The 23098-nt window shown below is 44.1% G+C and overlaps 1 protein-coding gene across 1 annotated transcript in view; it reads right to left on the bottom strand.

Moving 5' to 3' along the window:
- Window positions 1–307: 307 nt before the first annotated feature.
- The window catches only part of PTPRO (protein tyrosine phosphatase receptor type O), a 228119-nt gene continuing 205328 nt past the window's right edge, over window positions 308–23098 (bottom strand). The window contains exons 19-26 of the mRNA XM_057318901.1: window positions 16030–16120; window positions 14881–14957; window positions 14187–14321; window positions 13843–13965; window positions 9047–9201; window positions 7858–7993; window positions 1772–1892; window positions 308–397 (exon numbers count right to left, since the gene is read on the bottom strand). Of these exons, the coding sequence (XP_057174884.1) occupies window positions 1788–1892; window positions 7858–7993; window positions 9047–9201; window positions 13843–13965; window positions 14187–14321; window positions 14881–14957; window positions 16030–16120 (822 nt within the window). The 3' untranslated portion in view covers window positions 308–397; window positions 1772–1787. The remainder of the gene's footprint in view (window positions 398–1771; window positions 1893–7857; window positions 7994–9046; window positions 9202–13842; window positions 13966–14186; window positions 14322–14880; window positions 14958–16029; window positions 16121–23098) is intronic.

The following is a 23098-nucleotide window of genomic DNA, read 5'->3' as shown; positions in this document are numbered from 1 at the left end:
GGGCTTGGTCGGTCGTGTGGGTAGAAAACAATCCAATTTCCTGATAAAATCACACATACAAAAATTATTGCACTTAAAAACAACAACAACGAAAAACTCAGCCCAACCAGCCAAGGGCCAAGGAAAGTCTTCGGAAGTGCTGTGCTTCCTGCCCTTTGCAGAGCTTCTGGACCTTTGTGGTGTTCGGTTGAATTCGGTCCGTTATTAAATGTCCAGAATGAAGGAGTCCAAAAGACACTGTAGGCTCTTTAAGGCTAAGTCTTCCCGGTGCTTCAGTGAGATAGATTATCTCCTTGGCCACGTACTACAAAGCAGGGGCTCTTCTTAGCAAAATGGCCAGCAGGGCCCCTAAAAAACTCTGGAAGCAAGGGAGGATGGGTGCACACCATGTCCTGTCCTGTGGATGAGAGAGAGAGAGAGACAGTAAGCAGCCTGGCAGGGACAGGCCACACACTGACAGGTCTGGGGCTAGGAGAAGAGCATCTTCCTCCTGGTTCTATTTGCTTTCTTTATACTCAAACCCATCGCCCATCTGGACACAGGCTTGTCTGGGCATCTTACTCTGTAAGTCCCTTTGTGTGTCTAAATATCTTTCCCTTTTTGGCAAATTTGTCTCTTAGTCTTCACCCTCCCTGCCTCCTTGCGCTTCCTGTATTTTTTTTTAATAATGATTTTTTATTATATTATGTTAGTCACCATACAGTACATCCCCAGTTTTCGATGTAAGGCTCGATGATTCATTAGTTGTGTATAACACCCAGTGCACCATGCAATACGTGCCCTCCTTACTACCCATCACCAGCCTATCCCAGTCCCCCACCCCCCTCCCCTCTGTAGCCCTCAGTTTGTTTCTCATAGTCCATAGTCTCTCATGTTTCATTCCCCCTTCTGATTACCCCCCCATTTCTTTATCCCTTTCTTCCCCTACTGATCATTCTAGTTCTTATGTTCCATAGATGAGAGAAATCATATGATAGTTGTCTTTCTCTGCTTGACTTATTTCACTTAGCATTATGTATTTTGATAGATATAAAGGTAGAATACTAATCCTACCCTGCTACCCCCGATCCGTATGCTCTTTACCCTCCATATGAATCCTTCATGCACCCCTGTCCTCTCCCAACCCTGTGAATGGTACCCCCACCTCACTGTACTCAGATATATTTCACACTCTGTTTACTGACTTGAATTGGCATATTGTTACTTCAGGTAAGAGTATAACATCTCCAAAGTCGGATCTCCTCGTCAAAGTTGAGCACAAGGCATTGAATATGTTACTAATGTTTTCAGGAAGCTCTCAAGTAAGTGTTCACATCATGGACGGAAGCAAGGCATTCCTCGACTCCGCTATTCTGAGACTAGTGTTAATATTGTTTTTCTTCTTTGGGATATGTACCAGCTCATATCTCCTTTGTAATCCCTGGTATGACCCTTGTAATCAATCAAATATTTGCACAAAATATTGAGATAAATAGAGTGGGAGGATAGCATCCTGATATCTCAGGCCCAGATCCAACGTCAGAACAATCGAAGGTTCCGGATGGAGGGAAGGAAAGTCAAATCATAATGAGCTGCTGAAGCTCTTGCGTGTCATACCCCCCAACCAAGGTGCACTGAAGCTCTAAGGTCTGCACGGTATTACTCTCTCCCTATAACCACATTTGGGGGGTCGGAATCAATACAGCTGGCGACTGCTGCTTTCTGCTGTGTCCCATCACGTCCCCTTCCATGGTTCGAAGACAGAGCACCCACGATGGCCTCGTCTACTTACTGCTCTGGATTCTGAACTAGGACTTGCTAACATTCTCATAGATGACGTCGCTGATGCAAAACTGCTGCTTCTTCTTCATCCACATCAGTTGCACACACTGATGGATAAAAATGTACTGCTCCTGGAGCAAAAGACCAAAGTGGGGCTCAGAGCGAGGTATTGTTGTGCAAACGCACGTTTCATACTATGACAGGATTAGAAACTAGGATCTGATGGCAAAGGAAACCATGCCCATTATTTATGAGATAATTTTATAACTGGAAAATCTAAGAGAATCGACTGTAAAAATATTTTGATTAATAATAGAGCTTAAGTCATCACAACGTAACACTAAAGGCAATGACTATCCAATCAGTAAATCACGGGCTTATTTTGAAAAAAAAATAGTGTATCATCTCATAATACACCAAAATGAATTCCAGGAAGTTTAATAAATTAAGCCATAAAAATGTGGGGGGCGGAATACAGGTTAGTTTTTCTCTGAATACTATTAGGAAGGACTTTCTAAACTTCAAAGCAATGTAATAAATTACAAATAAAAATTTCAAACTACCATATATAAAACAAAGTAAAACGAATAAAATAAAGAATAAAATAAAGGTTAAATTGTTAACTGGGAGGGAAATTTATTTTCTAAAATTATGACAAAGTGTTGATACCTTTTTTTTAAAGACACATTTATTCAGTATCATGATCAGACTATTACATTTAGCAAACAGCATGGGTGCAAAAAAAAAAAAACTGCATTAAAACCCGTTGTTGAATGCTTTACACTTTTCACAGAATAGAAACTAAAATAACCTGCTATACAATTAGTCACAAATTCAGTCCTCGAGTTTTTTGCCTATGCACGTGAGTATTGTCTAACATGTGTTTTCTTTGTAGCAATGAGACCCTGCCTCCACTGTGCCTGGCTGAGGTCACACATCTGTTGTAACCTGTAGCTTCCCTGTCTCTTCTCTGGCTCTCCTCTCCTGCTCAGCCTTGTTTCCTGGCAGTAATGAAAACCTTCTGCCACTGCCGTAGCTACTGCTGCTGCTGGAACTGCCGTAACCACCTTGGTTTCGTGGTTTGGCAAATTGTTGGCCTCCACCACCACAGGGGCCAGAGCATCAGTCTCCAAAATTTCCTCCTTTCATGGGTCCACGCTTTGAAGACCGATTGTTGTAGTTGCCAAAATCATGAGAGCTTCTGCCTCCTCCAAAATTTCTTCCATTACCAAATCCATGATAGCTGTCCTCACCGCCACCACCTCCACCACCACCTCAACTGCCACCAGAGTCACCTCCCCGGTTTTCTCGTGACCAAAGTTGTCATTCCCACCAAAACCTCCTCCACAACCACCGCCAAAGTTTCTGGAACCACTTTGACCTCCTGGGCTGGATGAAGTACTAACCATCTCTTGCTTAGCTGGGACTTTTCCTTACTTCACAGTTGTGGCCATTCACGGTATGGGATTTTTGAATGACAATCTTGTCTACAGAGTCATGGTCATCAAAGGTTCAAGAGCAAAGCCTCTCTTTTTGCCACTGCCTCAGCCAGTTGATTTCAATCGTTTCAATTTTCCCATACTGTTCAAACTAATCTGTTAGGTGATGTTCTTAAGAGTCTTCTTTAATGCGACCAACAAGAATCTTCTTCAGAGTCAAGTGTGCAGCAGGTCTTTGAGAATCTTCCCTTGAGACAACCCTCTTTGGTTGCACAACTCTTCCATCCACCTTGTGTGGCCTTGCATTCATGGCTGCCTCCACCTCCTCCACAAACCAGAGCCTCTGGAGCGCTTGGTGTTTGGATCTCTCATGACCACACAGTCCGCGAGTGTTCCCCATTGCTCAGAATGGCTCCTTGGACTCTCATCAGTTGTTTTGAAGCTCAAACCTCTGATGAAGAGCTTCCGCCACTGTTCAGGCTCTTGGGAGACTCTGACTTAGATATAATGGCGGTGGAAAGAGAGACTTCAGGGATGCTTACTTAGCGGGCATCCACGGACAGAAAGGAGAAACCTAAGGAAAGCTTCTCAGTACCTTTATTTTTGTTTAAAATTCCTCCAGCCAGTAACACACACACTTAAATTGACCAATAAAATATATCAGTAATGAGACCAAATATTCCTGGAAGGCAGGAACTATATCTTTTTATTCCTCATGCCTAGCTCTCAGTTTGTGCTTGTGAAAGGTTTTCTGAAGTAAACTGAGGAAATATTAAAACATATGCCAAAGATGGAGATATAATAAAAAACATAAGTTGAAACAATTGTGTTTCATGCACGACATGAGCAGAGCTAAAGGAAAATGGTAACGCTCGATGATAACTTGAGTTTGCTGAAGCTGTCATTTTTTATCTGTTGTTGGTGGAGATATTATTACTAAAGAGCTAGTATATGGCCTTGTGGACACAGATAGTAAACAAGTGGGAAAGGATCCAATTTAATGTCCTATAGAAAGGAGAATAGTTTAAATGAGACACAACAGATCTGTACTGAAATATTATTCGGTCTTTAAAATGAGATTTATAGAGTTTTGGACAATTTGGGATGATATGTATAGCAAAACGTAAGGCGGAAAAGCACGGTGTATAGTATATGTCTGTATAGCATATAAGCGTAATTATATAGAAGTTATACTTCAACGAAGATGGAGATGAAATACATCAAAATATTGACAGTAGCTGTCTTGGTGCCATGAAATCAAAGTAACTTCGCGATCTTTCACCTTTTTTCTTTATTTCCTAGAGCTTCTCTTGATACCAGTAGAAATAACCTTGGCGTAAAAGCCAGTCATGATATGCACAGGATTTAAGGGGTCTCTTGTATGACAACTTTACAAAGGTTAGATTAATACTTCAAACCTCACTGGGTTGACACCTCAGCCTGATCGGGAGTTTTCAACAAGCTTCGGAGAAAATATATTCCCTTATTTTGTGATAGTATCACATCCCTAACTGGCCACCTCCTCTCATGATCACACATCACTCCGTGGTTTCTGGTGTCGCATCAAGCACTGAGCACGGTTCAGGCCAGAGAGTACCTTGTTTTTCAATTCATAACCACTCAGTGGCCAAACTTTGTGTCACAAAGAAAAAAGAAGTAGCTGGACCACAGGAAAAGTAAATGAGAGACTATTTACAGACATATCCCCGAGAGCCCCTGAGAAGCCTAAGCTGCTGATCGGGATGATGGCTGCTCAAAGCAAAGCCTGAATTGACCTCCAGGGAAAGCCTATTAGAGGAAAATCAAAGAGAACATTTGATAAAAATAGAAGAGGGCCCAAGAGAGGTGAATGCCACCCACATAGGGCGGTTTATGGTTTCAAAGTGCTTGTCTAGATTATATCATTCACATAATGGATACTGTACAGCAATTCATGAATGCGCCATTCAGATTTTACGGATGAGGACAGGGAGCTATGAGAGGTGAAGGAAGCTGTACAGAGTGACCCAGGCCGACTCACAGTCTGGCCTTCGGACCCCGACTCTCTAACTACCCCTTGTTGCTCTTGTGGTGAGGCTCAAACTATGTGTGGGGTCTCCCATCCAAGTACTAATCAGGCCCTGCTTAGCTTCGGAGATCGGACGAGATCGGGCGCGTTCAGGGTGGTGCGGCCGTAGACTGCCTGGTCAGTTGAGAGAAGGGAAGAGAACATATCAAAAAGCAGCCCATGCAGCGTGTTGCCATGACCTGAAATGTGCATCTTAGGACAGGCTGTTTTAATCAGTTAGTTCTGCTATTCCTAGAGTGGGGTGGGATGGTGGAATCGAGATGACAGGCAGTCTCGAGGAGGTAGGAAAATTAGAAACCAGCCACGGGAGGGATTCTGAGCCACCACACACAGGTGGTTTATATAGAGAATCGGAAATCAGCTGGAGAATCACTCTGGCCTCTCGAAAATCGTTAGTGTTAAAGGGGTACTATGGGATGATAAAGCTGAAGAATATAATTTGTTTACTCTGCTCCTTGCTTGTTAATATCAGTGAGGTGGAAGGCAGCAGGACTGGGGTATGATGAATGGGCTCGAGGAGGACGTTAGGAAAACCCCAGGTTGAACCATGAAGAGCACAGGAACCAGGAAAAACCAAGGTAAACGGACAAGATGTTCCAGACATAACTAACAAAACAGACCTAAATAAATAACTCGAGCTAGACAGCAGCCACTGCCGAGTCCCGAGGGAACTCAAGAGTGAAGCTGGAACAGTTGGAAAAAATCAGTAACCTGTGCTGACCTCCGCCTCTTTTGCTGACTTTGAGTTTTCCCACCAGAGTTCAGGGCAGGGATATTATACTTTAGAAAAAGACTGTTTTCCCTGGAGATGTCAACCTAAAAATGCTGCCATAAACAAAGAAGCCAAACAGCCAAAATTTGGGACCAGAAAGTTGGGGAGAACACAAAACACTTCCCCCGCTACCCAAAGGCACAGGTGCGATTGGTGCGATTACCACACTTGAGGAGAGATAATGGTGTTGAAAATTGGATGGAGGGTCTGCCAAGCGAAAGAAGTTTTTAAGAAGGCATTAGGATTCTGTGATTGGGAAAGCCGAAGGCAAACAGGCTATAATCAAAGTCTATAAAGTCATAAGAGGCATAAAGTAAGTCAATGGAGCAGACAATTCATCACATCGAAAATACTTAAAATAAGGAGTGGCCCTTTGAAGATCAGGGATTAATATACATAATGGGGAGTTTTAACCACGTATTAGGATGTCAATTTATGGAAGTGAAAACCAAAAATATGGACCGATTCATAAAGCACTGTTTAATCACTAGGTAGTGGGCTTCTCTGGGGAAGCAGAACGTTTTAAGCTTACGCTAACGAGGTAATATTCCGGTCCCCACCACCATAAATTAGAAGGCCCCAGGGCTGGGACGTGAATGGGCTCAAGGAACTGAGCAAACACCTCATCATCAGTGAGACACCTGCATGTGAATGGATCACTCTTTCCAAAATGGGATGATCTTGCTAGGGCGCTGAAATAAATCCCTTGGGTCGGTTGGTTGTGTCGAGCCTTGGTCCGAGGGAGTGGGGAAGCAGGAGAGAAAAGTTAAGAGTGGGACAAGGAGAAACCGGAAGCGCGAACAGAGAGCAGCCATTACTGCAGGCTCTTTGAGTTATACTGACACCTCGTGGTGCTTAGTAGAAAAGCATGGGAAAGAGGAAGGCAGCATTTCATCTCCTGGAAATTGAGATAAGAGGTCAGGCTAGGTATTTTCTACTCTACAAGCATTCCTCCCCCACACACTCCTTGAGCAGAAAGGATTATTGTACGCTCTAAGCTGAGAAGTCCCAAGAACGGCATGGTCATGAGGATTATGAACCAGCTATTGTGCGTAGGTTTCGGGGCGCACCTAGGTGCCCACCCGCTGCTGCTGGGACGGTGTGCTGCTGTGTGCGGGCAGCAGCCCAGGGCTAACCACTCCCGCCGGAGTGCATCCTGAGGCTTCCAGGCAGGAGAGGCAGAAGAGGTGGAAGAGGGAGCACAAAAGACTGGTGGATATTTCTGGGGATGTCTCCATGTTGTTACAACGATAAATCCGCTCCTTCAGATCAAGGGTGCTGGCAGCACTGCTTGGATGGGAGCCGGAGATCCTTAAAATCATACGGGGGACAGAAAGTATAAATCCAACCCCTGGTTGGATCCAAAGTGCATTGGGACAGAGAGTCACGTGGAGGACGAACCAATGCCAAACTTATTGAATCAGTTCTAGCATTTCAAATATAAATTAAATCATGTCAGTTCCATAGTCTCCACTTTGTGGCATTTACCCAAATTGGCTGTCACCTTCCTTGAACTCTCAGTCTGTCCAAAGCGGTTTTATTCTATTATAGATATTATAGATACATGCATGCGCTCTGGATTACTGAAGGGCATATGATGCCAACAGCAGTGTAAGCACCATACACTGAGTGGATTTCTAGAGGCTAACATCTGTTTTTTTAAATACCTTGAAGCAATTTGAACATGCACACTGAGACACTGGCAAGAGCAGAGGCAGGACAAAAATTGAGACGATTGTTTTGAAACATGAGACTGAATCATGGGAAATGTCTCAGTCCAGGGCATATTTGAAAATACATTTTGATTCCGTTCCTACCTCTGTCTGCACCATAGACATCCGGTATGATCGCATTTCGGACACCAGCCCCAAGATGTCGACAAACTCATGATCCCGGATGTGCTGCAAGAGCCTGTCCAGGGCAATGAAAGTTCCCGTCCGGCCGACTCCGGCGCTGCAAGAGAGTGTTCGGACAGCACATTCCTCACACGTCCTTTTACACGGTCACAAACACACTGGCCACTAGAAAACCCCCAACACGAGATAGCAGCACTGAGAAAAGACAAGAAATATTCCTGACGATATTTTCCTGATTTGGAAGTATGTGAATGTGGTTGGCATTGGTTTTTTGTTTTTTTTTAAGATTTTATTTATTTATTTATTTGGGAGCGAGAACACAAGTGGGGAGCGGGAGAGGGAGAAGCAGACTCCCCACTGAGCAGGGAGCCCGATGCAGGACTCGATCCCAGGACCCTGGGATCATGACCCGACCCGAAGGCAGACGCTCTGTCTTTCAATGTCATGTATCTGTCACATTTCTGACTCACCCTGCCGCCTCCCTCAAAGAGGCGTGGGGCTATGCTGCCTTAGCCACACCCCCTCCCGCCGCAGGGAGGAAGGTAAGGATTCCAGAGGGAGCCTGCTGGAGGGCTGCTTCCTGCTCTCAGAGAGCTGATACACAGAAAACAATTCCAGTCCTCTGTGTAGCCTCAGAGTTCGGGGCACCCCCTGGGGAAAGTCGGCTTGAGAGGCCACACGCTAGCTTTAGCTCTGGGCCTAGCTACAGCCACTTGCAGGTGGTCAATAATATTTATATTTTTCAGGGCTGTGATTAGCTGTTTTTAATCTGACTTTGTATTTGGCCATGTTGTAAACCACTGAGAGGCTGGGGTAATATCCCACAGCACCTAAATGCACAGCTAGGAGCCTTACTGTTTCCCCATTCTAGCTGCATGAATTTGTGCCTCAGTGCTTTGTTTTGTTTTTTTCATCTGAAAGTGAGAAGAACAACATCTACCTCATAAGCTATGGGAGATAAAAAAAAAAAGCCATATTGTAAGTAAATCATGTATTTAGTAAGGTATCAGTTAATTGTAAATTTTAATAAGTTATAGTTCATGTAATCGCGAATTCAGGGTGATGGGGTACCTGGAATGGTGGGCTCTTCGCTTTCTTTATAAAGCAAAGCCCGTGGTGCCCTAACAGAAGATTCAGCTGGTGAGGTTACCTGCAGTGCACGATCATGGGGCCTTTGCTCTTGGTTGCTTGCTGTCGAACCACGTGCACAAACTGCAGGATGCTCTCCGCAGCATTTGCCGTGGGCACCCCGTGATCAGGCCACGCAGTGTAGTTGAAATGCATCACGTCCTGCATCTCATCAGCCTTTAGGAGAAAAAGCCAACACAGGAGTGAATGTCTCAGTGCGCCGGCCAGGTGGCCTAGGCCTCCATGGCAGCTCACAGGTTAATGGCCTAAGACGTTCAAGCCACATTCCCCTCCTGGCCGGTCCCCTTCCCTTTCCAGCTCCAAGGATGGTGTTTGGCCCAAAGCGGGCCCTGAAAAAAAATACTGATTGTATAAAACTTCAAAGAGTAAGATAAGTAGGTGAATCCATGCCTTTGTAGAGATAAGAGGTCAAGCAGGTCAGGGTGTGCCTCCTGGCTTGGCCGTTTGGCAAGTGCATCAGCATTGGCCCAGGAATCCGGTGGAAGGTGCTCTTGGTGCCCCACCCCCCGGGTCCTCTTTGTCAGGCTGATGCACCCCTTTTCCAGCTGCTGCTAACAGCATATGGCTATGTCCTCCTCCTGGCTGTCCTCCACAAAGGGAACGGCCTTGCTGGAGAGTGCCCGACAGGATGTGTTCTCCTAATGAGGGCGGTCCACAGCTAAGGAATGACGGATACTGGAGTATAAAATGGCTGCCCCTTACATCAGGGGGGCACAGCTAACAGCACGGTGTCATTCACTGCCCCGGCCGTCTCCGTGGGACCCAGCTGAGGCCAGAATTCCGCAGAACCCACAGCGGTGTGTAGCTCCTTCCCTGCCCTGTTCTATCCTGCTTCCCTTGTTCCCTTAGAAATTTTACCCAAGATTACACTTTCAGAAACTCACCACTAGGACAGTCCCTGTCTTGTGCTCTGACCCAAGACAAACTTGCTGAACACGTTTTCTCATACCTAGAATGAGCCCTTTTAGAGGTTATGGGATGAAATAACCCACCACAAGGGGGTTGTGAGGATTCAGTGTGCTCATGTCCATGAAGGGTGGGACCTGGTAGATGCGACCATCGCCACTCCCTGGCTACCACTACTCTCTCCCACCCAGCTCCGTGCAGGTGTATGGCTGGTTCTGGGAATCCCAGGGGGTCGGTATGTTTTGTATATTTATCTTATTCATATTAACCCATATGTCAAATGTATTCTTGTCCCCTCTGAACTGAGTAATTATCAGTTAGGGTGTGGGCCTTCAAGATTCACTCTTTTTCTTTTCTTTTCCTTTTTTCTTTTTTCTTTTCTTCCCTTTTTTTTTTTTAAGATTTATATATTTGAGAGTGAGAGGGAATGCAGGGAGAGGGAGAGAGAGTCTTAAGCAGACGTTGCACTGAGCACAGAGCTCCACGAGGGGCTCCATCTCACAGCCCTGAGGTCATCACCTGAACCAAAACCAAGAGTTGGACACTTAACCCAGACGCCCCAAGACTCACTCTTTTTAGTCTCTACTAATTTGTAAGCATAACGATTTATTCTGTTCTTATTATCAACTGTCAGAAATATTCCAAATCTAGGCCTCACAAAGATCTGATTCATCCCCCTTCCCTCAAGCTTGCTATGAGCCTAGAATCCACTTGGTGAATGGGATACTGTATCATAATTTGGAAGAATCTGGCCTGGTTATGAAACGAAAGTTAGGATCAGGTATTCAAGAGAAATGAATTCCAAAGGGCCAGTGGTCTCGGGTGGAGTAAAATTTGTATAAATCTAAGTAATGCATAAATAAAGCATATACATAAATATGTAATAAGATCTGTGTAAACACAAATAAATCAGCACTTGAACTGGAGCCCCTGTCCCCTGGGCACTTAAGGTTATCCGTCCCCAGCCGCAGGTGGTGCCTCCCTCACTGTCTTCAAAGGCTCTTTCTTAGACACACGGAGCATGGGTGCGAAAGTCTGCAAAGATGCTGGCCCCTCTCACTGCTGTTTTCAGGAGGCATGGCAAGGCAGTATCCGAGCATAATGAATTGTGCAGAATGACTCCGTTACTCAGCGCCATGAGGATTTTAAGCACACTCAACACTAGATACCTTTGGTTGCCCAGAAAAGCTCACAAAAAAATGTTAGATCTTTTCAAAGGCTGATTACAGGCTTTTTGCAAAGACTTGTACATTGTAGGCAATATGTCTGTGTGTGTATGTATATGCCTATATATATAGGCCTATATATGTTGGATATATATATAGGCATATATATATAATTAATCTGAAAATGTATCCAATTAAAATATGTAAGGTGGTTCAAAACTAGGAAACTTAAATTGTCTTAAAATGACTTAAATTGTCATGAGTCTCTCTATAGCTGCAAGACAGGGTTCTTAGAATCAGGGAGATCCCTGCCAGCCGAATAACAAGGCCCACATCAATAGGAACAAACCCATTTTTGCTGGTTTTAGTCTCCAGTTCTTAATTCAGGCCAAGTTTTCAAGCCCTGGAAAGGGACAAATTGTGTGTTATGGTCATTTTCCTCCTTTCTTGTTGAATGAAAGAACCATTCTTGTACGTCTTAGCCATTCCAAAATTTCTCTTACCCTGATTTCCTCATTCATGGACTTTTATCTGGTTGTACTCTGAAAGCTCCCATATACCGATATGGAGGGACTAAAGATGAGTGTGAACAAAAATCGAAACAAATAGAAAAACATACCCACTGGCATAGCACAATGTTCTGCAACATAACCTTCATTCAGGAAGCATAAAATTTAGATTCTGTGTTTATGGCCAAAAGGGGGCACTCTAGGACCGAAAGCTTGTAACTACTGTAGCCACATCTTACCGGAAAACACTGTTATTCAATGTTTTATTTCAGTGTTTCAAGCCCTTGACACGATTATCGTTGAAAGGTAAGTCATCGTTTAAGACCAAGGACAAGAAGCATAGTACTGACCAGACAGTGATCTATGTGACCCCTCTCTGTCAAGGAAACAGCCATGGGAACAGGCCCTATTTTGTATTTTGTCCTGAATGCAAACCAGGGAATTACTTGTTTTACATTTGCCCAGTAGTTTACACTGGCTTTCTGGCTGAAATAGCCAAGAAACAAAGCAGGATTCAAATGGCATTCAGATTGTCAAATATTTTCTCTGAGGAACGTCTGTGATGCTTTCCAAGTGTTTTATTATTTTTGAAATCATTCGTTCATTCACTCATTTATTCATTCCTCAAAGATTTTGTAAGTGGCTAACGGTTGGGATTACAAAGCTTCTTAAAACAAAGTACTTGCTTCCCAATCTCACAGCACACTGGGGAGGAGGACATGAAGAGAGACGATTATAACCACCTCTGTTGTCCTGTGATAGAATAATCCAGGGAAGACTAGAGCAGAGGGGGAAAGAAATAAAGGTGTCTTGAGACCAGGGAAGGCTTAACAAAGGAGGTGACCTTTGAGTTGAAACTCTGAGTGGGAAGTGTTTGTGGAACAGGAGGAGATGGCCATTTCAAAAAAAAAAAAAAAAAATGGAACAGCAGCGGGAACAACAGTCTGCTACGGATTTGCCTAAATTCCCCTTTTAGCAAAAGCCAGTGTTAACTACCAGTAGTTAAGAAGTGATTAAACTTGCAAATATCAATAAATGATGAGTTAATGAGTACTTATGCTGTATTGATATGGACAATCTTGGTTTCCATTGTCCATATTAAGGGTCAGCAAACATTTTCTGTGAAGGGCACACAGTAAGTAGTTTCGGGGTTAGGGGGCATATGGTCTCTGTTGCAACTACTCAAGCTTGATGGAGCTTGGTAGGTACAAGCTTGAGACGTACGTAAGCAAATGTGCGGCTCTGTCTCAATAAATGGTACTTGTGGACACTGAAATGTGAATTTCAAATCATTTCCATATTTCGTGTGAACTATTTTTCGTTTGATTTTTTTCACCCATTTAAAAATTTAAACTCATTCTTGGCTCACAGGCTTTCCAAAACAAGCAGTGGTCCATTGGTCCACAGCTCGGTCTACCATCCCCTGACCTACACAGTTAGGAAGTGCTGGTTCTAAGCAGAGAACATTGCAGTGGGGGTTTTCCCATTCAATGCCTCGACAGACAGCATGTTCAAGTGACTACAGGAAAAACGCCCTCCTCTTCTCTGGAACTGTGGTGTGTGAAGAAGGCAGCAGGGTGACTGGCTGATGTCGGCCCCTGAGCAGCACATTACATTCAGCATAAGCTCCAAAGCTGATCATCCGAGAGGTAGCAGGCCCAGGAAAAGCAGACTTTTTCTGACACGCTAATATTCAGAGATCAATAGCATTTCAAAGAGGTATGGAACCCTGGTAAAAAAGGCCTAGAAGTACCTTTGACATAATAAAAACCAAACCAGAACAAAGATAAGGCAAAAAGCCAAACAAAACCAAACCCAAACTACTGAACTATGGTCTAAGTGTTTAAAGTTTAAGTGTGTCTTATATATCCTCGCTGTTCTCACACAGAATTTAGTGTAAGCAATGAGAACTTCTCTCGTCAGTCCTAACTGGTGAGCAGTGACTCCCCGTGTCTCCCATGGCCCTGCGCTAATCTGAGATGGAACCGTGAGGACCTTTCGTCCCATCCCCCCGGGCTCTCCAGGCCAACCATTTCATCCACACCACTGTTGATGAAGCTGGAAACAAATACGTTCGGAGTGGCATTTAGCTCTTGAAGAAAGCAGTGTTGCAAAGGCCGAAGAGCTCACAGTCTGACGTGATGGTGGTCGGCCTCTGACACGTGGGTGTCCCCTCAGCACGGGGACAGCCCCTGAACGTGCGCGTCGTGACTTACATAGTTGATCCGGAAGTGTCTGCAGGCCCAGTCATCCCGCTCTTCCTCCGAGATCATCTCCACGGTGATGTCTCCGTAAGCTATGGGTTCTTCCGTGAACGGCCAGTAATGGTCACATTTCACCTGAGGGGACAATGGCACAACCTTTTAAACCAAACAGGCTGTGGAAGAGAGTCTGTGCTCACTTAGGGAACACAGAAGTCCTTGCCTCTGAAGGACAGTAACGTACTATCGTGAGGATGAAAAATGAAGCAAGCGGAAGTTTCTGGTACTCAGCCCTCAAGCCGTGGCCACGGCTGGTACAGGTTGTGCTGCCAGTGGGGACAGCCCCCTTAGGCACTTACCCTTCTTTTCTCATTACACTGCGTGAGCATGACAATAATCTGGGACTTCTGTTGTAGAACCATCTTCCAAAAGTCATTTCTGGTCTCAGGCAGTGGCCCCTGTGTGGCAATATACTCCTGGGGTGAGTTGTATCCCTGAAAGACGAAGTGACAAAGTTGTCACCTAAGGAGCCACTGTGCACACCAAATGCTGTTCCACACGAAGGAGGAAAACCTGAGAATTTCCTGGGGATAAGCCTGGCAAAGGACCACACACCTGAGTTGTGTTCTCTCCCTTGTTCATCAAAGAGGTAATCAGAGTAACGGACCCGCATCGGTCTGCGTGATGGTAAGCCTCGTGCTCACACCTTTTTTGTGAGAACAGTCACTATTTTTAAGGCACAGGGGCTCAGGTGGAACCCTTTGAGGTGGGTTACCAAAACTGAAGTTTAAATGCGAGAAAAATGGTCTTTAGTGTAATTATTTACTTTCACCAGATCTTTACAGAGAAATCCGAACATTACTCATCTACAGGCTCCCCCGGCCCCCGCCCCTCGCCATTCGTTATTCTGAAGAGGACTGATGGGAACTGTTCCTGAGAGTCGGGTGGCCAGGTAGAGAATGGCTTTCTTTACAACTGTTGGAATCGTCCTCTCTGGCTGAGCTAGAATTTGGATGCCCGGTTTTAAAAAATGTTGTATTGTCTTTTACTTACAGGAATGTAGTTGGCATTGATATAGTCTGTACCTTCCTCTTCATTCATGGAGACTAATCTCACTCGGCTAAAGTCATCTGTGAAGAACAAGAAGAAAAGAAATATTAAAAATGTGAGCAGAAAGAATTGTCTTGACCTTCTTTATCCAAATAATAACTCAGATCAGCCTGTGACAGAGTAGGTCAGGTTTATTTTAGCCTGATATCTCAGCCACACCTCCATCTTAGTTTCTTGTTTAAATAAATACAGAAACACATCTCAATCACTGTTTCCTCCCCATCAGCTCCTCTGTCCTTGTCTCCAGGTTGTGGGGACATTGTGCAGGATATTTAGAGGAACTAAAATATCTGGTAGGTTGTATGGAAGGCTAGAGGATGTAGCCTAAACCCATGATTTCCATGTCACCTAGCACATCCAGAAAATCCATTACCTTTGGGAAACCTAGGGAAGGTGGAGTTGCGCGGGCTTTGTGTAAACAGACTTCAGATGAGAAAAGTACATTCTGGAATGCGTACAGATAAAGTGTTCTAAAGATGACACCATGTAATTTTATCAAGAAGGCCGATCAAGAGAGTCCTTCTAGAGCTTTTCAGCTCCCCTCCTCCCACTTCTCCATTTCTCCCAGCAATCCCCCCACGTCTACCCAGTGTAGCAGAGAAGAAAGTTAAATCTATATTAGAATGTATTTTATTTGTCTGGTAAGTGCTTCATATTACTTTTTTTCTTGAATGTTGCTTTTATTACCAAATGCTAAGCAACGAGAGAACCTGCCAGAAGTAAGAAAGAGGAGGCATTTTAGTACATTGCACTCCTTCCCTTGTCAGGGAGTTGACCGAAAATAGTTTATGAGAGCTCGGATGATCTTATCCTAATTTGGCTAAGATTTCTGATCTCCGAAGAGCCAAATGGTCAGTTTTTCCTGATCATCAGACACAATTCAGTTGAAAGCAAAGAAATTCAATATTCCTACATAGGATGGGATGTAATAACATCAAAGCATGAATGGGATCAATGCAATTGCAGAGATGGCCTTGAGGTTCCAGACCACAGCTGGGCTTAGCCAGAGATTGGTGAAACTGATGAATCTGCAGTAACAGTCCATCAACCTTTGAGAGACGTGAATAGGACAGGCTCTGGTGACAATCTTACATGGTAGGATGTTTGTGTAGCGATTTTTACATCGGTTCAGTGGAAGGTCTGCTGCAAAGTGTGGAATGTCCAGTCCAATCAATTTCAACTCCTGTAAATGACAGAGAAGAGAGTTGAGATTTCGGTACTTGGTGTGGATTGGATTATTGTTCACGGTGGCTTATTGTATTCACATTGGATTATTCCTCACTCCCTGTCTGTAATAGAATTTCACACCCCCTCTTCCACATGATGTTCCAGTCACACCCTTTTGGGACAGAGGGTTATTCTCCACTCCACTGTCATCAACTTGCTTTGGCCAATGAACTTGGGTAGCAATCATTCCGATCAGCTTTACGTGTGCGTGCTCAGTTTGGTTTTCCCTCCTGTGCTACCGCCCTCTGCCACGAGAAAAACATGCCGAGGGAAGCTGCTGGCCCCAGAATGAGGAGATGCTTGGAGAAGACCTGACTCTGCCCCACTGCCTGAAGCAGACCTGCCCACTGTCCTACAGACCCTTGAGAGAGGAAAATAAATAAATGTTGCGGATCACTGAGATTTTGAGATTTACCCAATAGGATGCTTCTATAGCATTACTGCAGGAATAGGGCTAATATAATACATAACTACCCTGAACAGCTTAGTGACCCCATGGAGAAGGTAAGAATTATGTGTATCACTCAAGGTATGGAAAATTTGAAAACAGAGACACATTTCAGATTTTTGGAGGTATATGTTAACTGAAATGTATGCAATATGTGTAAACATGTCTATTCTATGGGGAAATGTAGATATTTCTCCTACAGGTGAAAGTAGTAAAAGAATGAGAAACAAGTACGGAATATTCCCTGTGTTACAAGAAGATCTACAGGCACTAAATATCTGGTAATAAATTGGACAGTAAGGATGAATCAGTAGCAGGTAGGCAAACCTTTCAGTGAAAATAGGAACAACCAAATATCTGTCTGCATGTGCCTATCAGCACTGCTATAAATCTTATAACCAGAATGTGCATTGGTAGGGGAATTTTTATGTAAACAGACAACCATCACATTTCAACAAGATTATGTGATGGGCCAGGGGGGCTTCTAAGCACTCATCTCATGTGTCTTATAGGAAACAAGCAGGTATGGTCAGGCCACCTGGATTTCCCAGGAGGCATCGTTGATGCTGTGGTCGATGTGAATAGCTCCCTGGAGTTGGGCAGTGCACGACCAACGCAGCAGATCTGGTTATGTTCCTGCACAAAGTTCAAGGGAATATTAGCAAACAGCACATACAACCATCTACAAATGGAATTATCTATATGGTATGCACTTCTCTGTGAGACTTCACTGAGGCGGTAGAGAAACCACTTGCTGTAATTTTTGTTACTCAGATAAGATGTTAATGTTGCATACACATTTACTTTTCATAAGTCCTCCCATTTTTTCCTCCAAAGATTCATAAGCGAGAGGAATACATAGCTGGGGGAAGAGTTTGGGAGCGTCTTTGAAAGACTTTTGAAGGGGGATGGAAACATTGGTGATGTTTTGAGAGACTGAACAGGCATATCTCTATCATGGCCTTTCTGTCCTGATTTAAGTGTTCTTTGCAAAGCATATGCATTAGAGAGACCAAGTTCTTGGGTCTTCTGTTGTTTCCACATAGAAGTTTCTTGACAGCTTAATGTGCTCACTGGTACTGGCATGCAAAGCTGCGGTCCACACGGATGGACCGACCTGAATCACTCAGATCTCTTCCCTCCTTTCATTCTGCAACACTTGGGGCTTTTTAAGATCACGAAATCCCGAGCTCTGGGGCCCAAGTTGAAGCCAACCTTAAAGACAAGCTATGCTGACTTTGATCCTCAATTCACAAAGGGACTTTTTCTGTCTCAGAAAAAATCCTTGCTTGCTAAATGCCTTTAACCAGAAGCGTGTCACTGTCATTTATAAGTGGTTTTTCCGTTTTAAAGGGTTTTCAAAGACTGACTTTATTGTTTCTTATAAGTAACAAAATTTACTTTTAGCAAACCTCAGCTATTTTTAGGTTAGTTCCTCTTGGCAGCTAGAAGCTAGTTTAAACGACGCTCCCATTGCGTAACATGGTTTGGAAGTCACCCTCCTCTTAGAGAGTGTCTTTAGAGGTAGCTGGTCAAAACCTCTGGCTTCCTCTGGTGTACCACTCAGAGACTGTAGGGTCTCGGAAACGTAGTTCAACTTGGTGACATCAGTTCAGTTATCTGTAAGATAAGGCTACCAACATTTCCATCCTTCGGTCACGTTTGTGACTTTCCAAGGGAACGATGACACTCCAGAAATATGAATACGGCACTACTGGTAACGGTGGCAAAATGCTTCTGTTCGGATTCTTTGTTTGGCTTTGTCTGGACGCCTAACGTCTCCCTCCTCTGCCATTTGCACGAACAGACCAACAACCTTCCCCGAAAATCCCCTGCTTTGAGGACAGACTGATGAGCCATGGGAAGAGGCCTCGGTGGCGAAAGAAAGGTGTGGGAACAGATTGGAGCTGGGAGCCAGAGCACATATGGAAGCTGGCTAACTGATAGAACTTGAATTGTGAGTTGCCTCCCTGCCGTAAATGCCCTAGTTGATAAGAGAGGTTTAATTGGCTGAACACTGTACGTGTAGACTGCCGAGGCTGAACCGCGGCGGAGTGGGAACAGCAGGCGTACACAAAATGCTTCGCAATCTTTTGTAATTTAGCCTGTCGCTAAGTGGAAAATCAAATATTAAGTTTCCAGTTCAGTAGCTTTGCAGTTATTCTCTTTCCAACCATATGGAAACTCCGCAGGCTTATATCTTCATAAAGGCAAAGGATGAGGGGATGGCCTGAAACCGGCATAAATCATTTTTGAATTTTGATTTGCCAGTTTTGTTTCTGTTATGATTTATCACCGCGTGTGTTTTTTCCTGGGCCATGTAGTCAAGCACAGTGGGTTGAGTGGTGGCTCCCCCAAAAGATGTGTCCCATTCTGGCCCCCAGAACCTATGAATGTGGCCTTATTAAGAAAGAGGCTTTGCAGATGTAATTAAGTTAAGGATCATAAGATGAGATTATTCTGTATTATCTAGGTGGGTCCTGTATCTAAGAACAAGTGTCCTTCTAAGAGAGACAAGAGAAGGCCATAGAAAGAGACATAGATTGGAGTCATGCAGATGTAAGCCAGGAGCATGTGGAGCTTCCAGAAGCCGGAAGGAGAAAAGAAGGATTCTCCCCTGGTGCCTTCAAAGGAAACATGGCCCCGGTAACACTTTGATTTTGGACTTCCAGCCTCTAGAATTCTGTGAGAATTAATTTCTGTTGTTTTAAGTGACCAAGACTGTGGTAATTTGTTTCGGCAGCCCCAGGAAACTAATATAGTCACTAAAGCCCAATGAGTCTACGTTGGGTTGGCTGTGTTCGAAGCACACAAGTCGGGGAAAGCAAAGCACAAACGTATGCACTGCATCAGTCTGTTCAGGCTGCCATTGCAAAACACCACAGACTGGGTGGTTTGGACAATGGAAATGTATTTCTCACAGTCTGGAGGCTGGGCAGTCCAAGGTCAAGGTGCTGACAAGCTAGACTTCATTCTGGGGCTTCTCTTGGCCTGCACGTGACCATCGTCTTGCTGTGTGCTCACATGATCTTTCTTGCCTCACCCTACTTACCTTCCCAAGCCTCCATCTCGTCAACATATCCATTTCGGGAGGACGCATGCAGCCCGTAGCATGCACAGTCACCTTCTGAGAAGAGCGAAAACTCTATTCTGGCTCTAGAGTCTGTAACAATGGCAGCAGGTGCTAAGTATTTGGCATTTGCTTTGGGACGGGTGGGACATCAGAGTCAGGTGAGTTCGATGACTAGCCTCGAACAAGTGAGGAGTCACGACGTCACCAGTGGTGCTGACAGCGGTGGTACCATCTGGGGCAAGTACAAGGCTCAGTGGAATTGGGCAAGGTCTGCCTCATTTTCAGGTAAACACACAAGGAGACGGGATTTAGAACAAGGTGCTTAGTGAGGCTCTGATCTCATTTCTGAGGGCCACCATAACAGCACCACAAGCCGGGTGGCTCAGAACAACAGAAATTCATTGTCTTATAGTTCTGGGGGCTGTAGATCTGAGGTCAAGGTGTTAGCAGGGACTTCTGACCTCTCTCACCTCTGTCATTTATAGAGGAATATTAGGACATCCTTCCCGCCTCTTCCTAGTGTCTGATGGTTTGCTGGCAACCTTTGCTATTCCCCTACTTGCAGCTCTATAACTCCAATCTCTGCCTTTGTCACCACATGGCCTTCTCCCTGCTCATCTCTGTGTCTTCACACAGCTGTGTTTCCATAGGGACACCAATCAGACTAAGAGCCCACACCCCTCCAGTATGATCTCATCTCAACTAATTACATCTGCAATGACCCTGTTTCCAAATAAGGTCATATTCTGAGGAACTGAGTGCTTAGGGCTTCAACATATCTTTTGGGGGACACAATTTAACCCAGGGCAGGTACTCTAAAGGAAGAATGGGGTGGAGTAGTAATGGGCATCTTGGGGAGGTGATGGAGGACCGGAGGAGAAGGCTGCCAACCTCGGGAGAGTCTAGCAGTAGCTGGCAGGGCCCTGGGCACTAGGTTGGGGTTCAGGGGCAACACTCCAGCTGCTGGACAGATTGCTAGTATAGGCACCTGGAAACAGAGACCAAAACTAGAAGATTAGGAACAAGAAGAGGGAAAACTCAGGTCTGGGAGCCAAGCAAGACCCCTGGAGTAAGCACTGCTGGAGAGGGTTCCAGGTGACTTATTTCCACAATGGCTGCAGGTAGGTCTCCAGGGAACTGGACCAGAACGTGGGTTAAAAGAGCTGCCAATGGGAGCTGCCAGCAGAAATCAAGGCTCATCTCTCATGAACTATGTGGCAAGGAATGCAGTTTGTTTTGGCCTTTGCAACCACATTTCTGAACAAAGATGGCAAGGGCTTTCGCTAGCATCTTGATCAAACAAATACAAAACACAGAAATTAATGGCAGAATGAGCAATATATGGTATGTCTCATGGGCTCTCCAATTTTGAGCTCTAAAGTCTGGCTCTTCAAAACCTTTCCATATGAGACATACGAAATGAGGAACTGAATCTAATCCCTGAGTCCCAAACCTCCTTAAGAAAAGATGCACATTTTCATCAGAAGGATAATCAATCTTTCCAGCAGATCCAAAATCAGATGCAGAGTGAAAAAGGAATGTATTTAGTGAGTGCAAATTAGCAAGTCATATAGCTTCATGTATGACTTATAGCTGTATTGGTAATATATGTAAATCCAGACATTAGTTTCAATTTGCATAATGCTTATAAATGATGTAATTTCTCAGTATGAGTGTGATCTTTCAATGTCAGTATCCGAATGAATACAAGTATTAAGCATTCATACAAACAGAACAAACAACTGTTCAGCTACTGAATTCAGCCAGACCAGCTGATCTGGCCATCCTAATACCCTCTTGGGTTCTTATTAGAACAGGAAACCTTTTTTTTTCCCCTTCAAGTTTTGATTAATTACCAATTTCAGGAAAATTTGATGGCTGCCATGTGACAGGTCTGATATACATCCCCAAACCAGGTATGGGGGGTGGAGGCTGGCGGTGCCTGAGGGCTGATGAACGAAAAAGGAAGTGAGTCAGGGTCACTGCTTGGGCAAATGTTAGCTCAAAAAAATACAGCCTGAGCCTGTGACTTAAAGCAAACTGCCGGAGAAGAATTTGTATTTTCTCACCAGAGCAGGGACACAATAGGAGGACTCGGCACCCAATAAATTACCTATAGGATCAACAACGTTCTAAGAACAAAAACAGATGAAGAAAAGCTTCAGAATAAATAAAGATACTAAACACTCCTTCCACTCATGGTGTGATGGGTAATTTTATGTGTCAGCTTGGCCAGGCTAGACGGTGCTTGGTCAAACATCAGTCTAGATGTTGCAAGAAGGTATTTTTTTAGGTGTGATATTACATTGAAATCCATAGGCTTTGAGAAAGCAGATTGCTCTCCATAACATGGGTGGGCCTCATCCATCAGGTGAAGACCCTAAGAGAAAAGACTGAGGTGCCCTGAGGAGGAGGAAATTCTGCTTCCTCACAGCTTTTGGATTGAGCAGCAATATCAATTCTTCCCTGGGTCCACAACCTGCCCTGCGGTTTTCAGACTTGTGAGCTCCCATGACTGTGTGAGCCCGTTCCTTAAAATAGGACTCATATATTTCTTCTATTGTATTATTGTATATAGGATATACATATTATAATACATAAGAACTCTATAATTGTATAAGAAATACATAATGTAATCAACTTATGGATGAATTATATTACTATATTATATTTTATTAGTGTTTATCTATGTATAAATGTATATATTTCCTATTGGTCTGTTTCTCTGGAGAATTCTAATACACATGAGTTAGAAAGCTTGGATGTACTCTTGTCCCACATTTAGTCCAGTGTCTCTCAACGGAATACTATTTGCCTGGGACAATTCTTTATTGTGCAGGACTGTCCCACTCATTAAAGAACATTTATCATCCTTGTCCCTTTCTCCATTGAATACCACTAGTAGCTTCTTCCCAAGGCATTATGAGAACCAAAAATACTCCTACACAAACTCTCCCTGGGGGACTGCCTGTACTAGCCCAGTTGAGAACCACTGATTTAGTTCAGCCTACTCATTGAATGGATGAACAAATTGAGGGGATGAGAAATTGTGGCTTTTTTTAATATTAATTAATGGCAAAATGGTTGTGAGAATGAAGGGGTTTGGATTCCCACTTTAGTACATTCCTACCTCCTTTATAATTCTTATGGAATAAGCCTGAATGTGTTCATTTATATATTGAATGTATAAAAGCTCTCAGCATGGTATAAATTAAACATTTAGCACACAGAATTTATTATTCTACTTTTCACATTTTTGAAGCATCTGAAGCTAGGATCTAACCATTTATTGTTTGGTTCTCCAATGTCCTTCCTTTTTTGGGGAACAGTGCCCCCCATTGGTTTAGCCAAGTGGTTCCAGTAAGAGCTGTCCAGTTCCTACTTGACTCTGACCTCTCAGGCTGCAGTTGGCT

Source organism: Ursus arctos, unplaced genomic scaffold (genome assembly GCF_023065955.2).
Source record: "Ursus arctos isolate Adak ecotype North America unplaced genomic scaffold, UrsArc2.0 scaffold_26, whole genome shotgun sequence".
Classification (NCBI taxonomy): domain Eukaryota; kingdom Metazoa; phylum Chordata; class Mammalia; order Carnivora; family Ursidae; genus Ursus; species Ursus arctos.
This window is presented reverse-complemented; position numbering and strand designations above follow the sequence as displayed.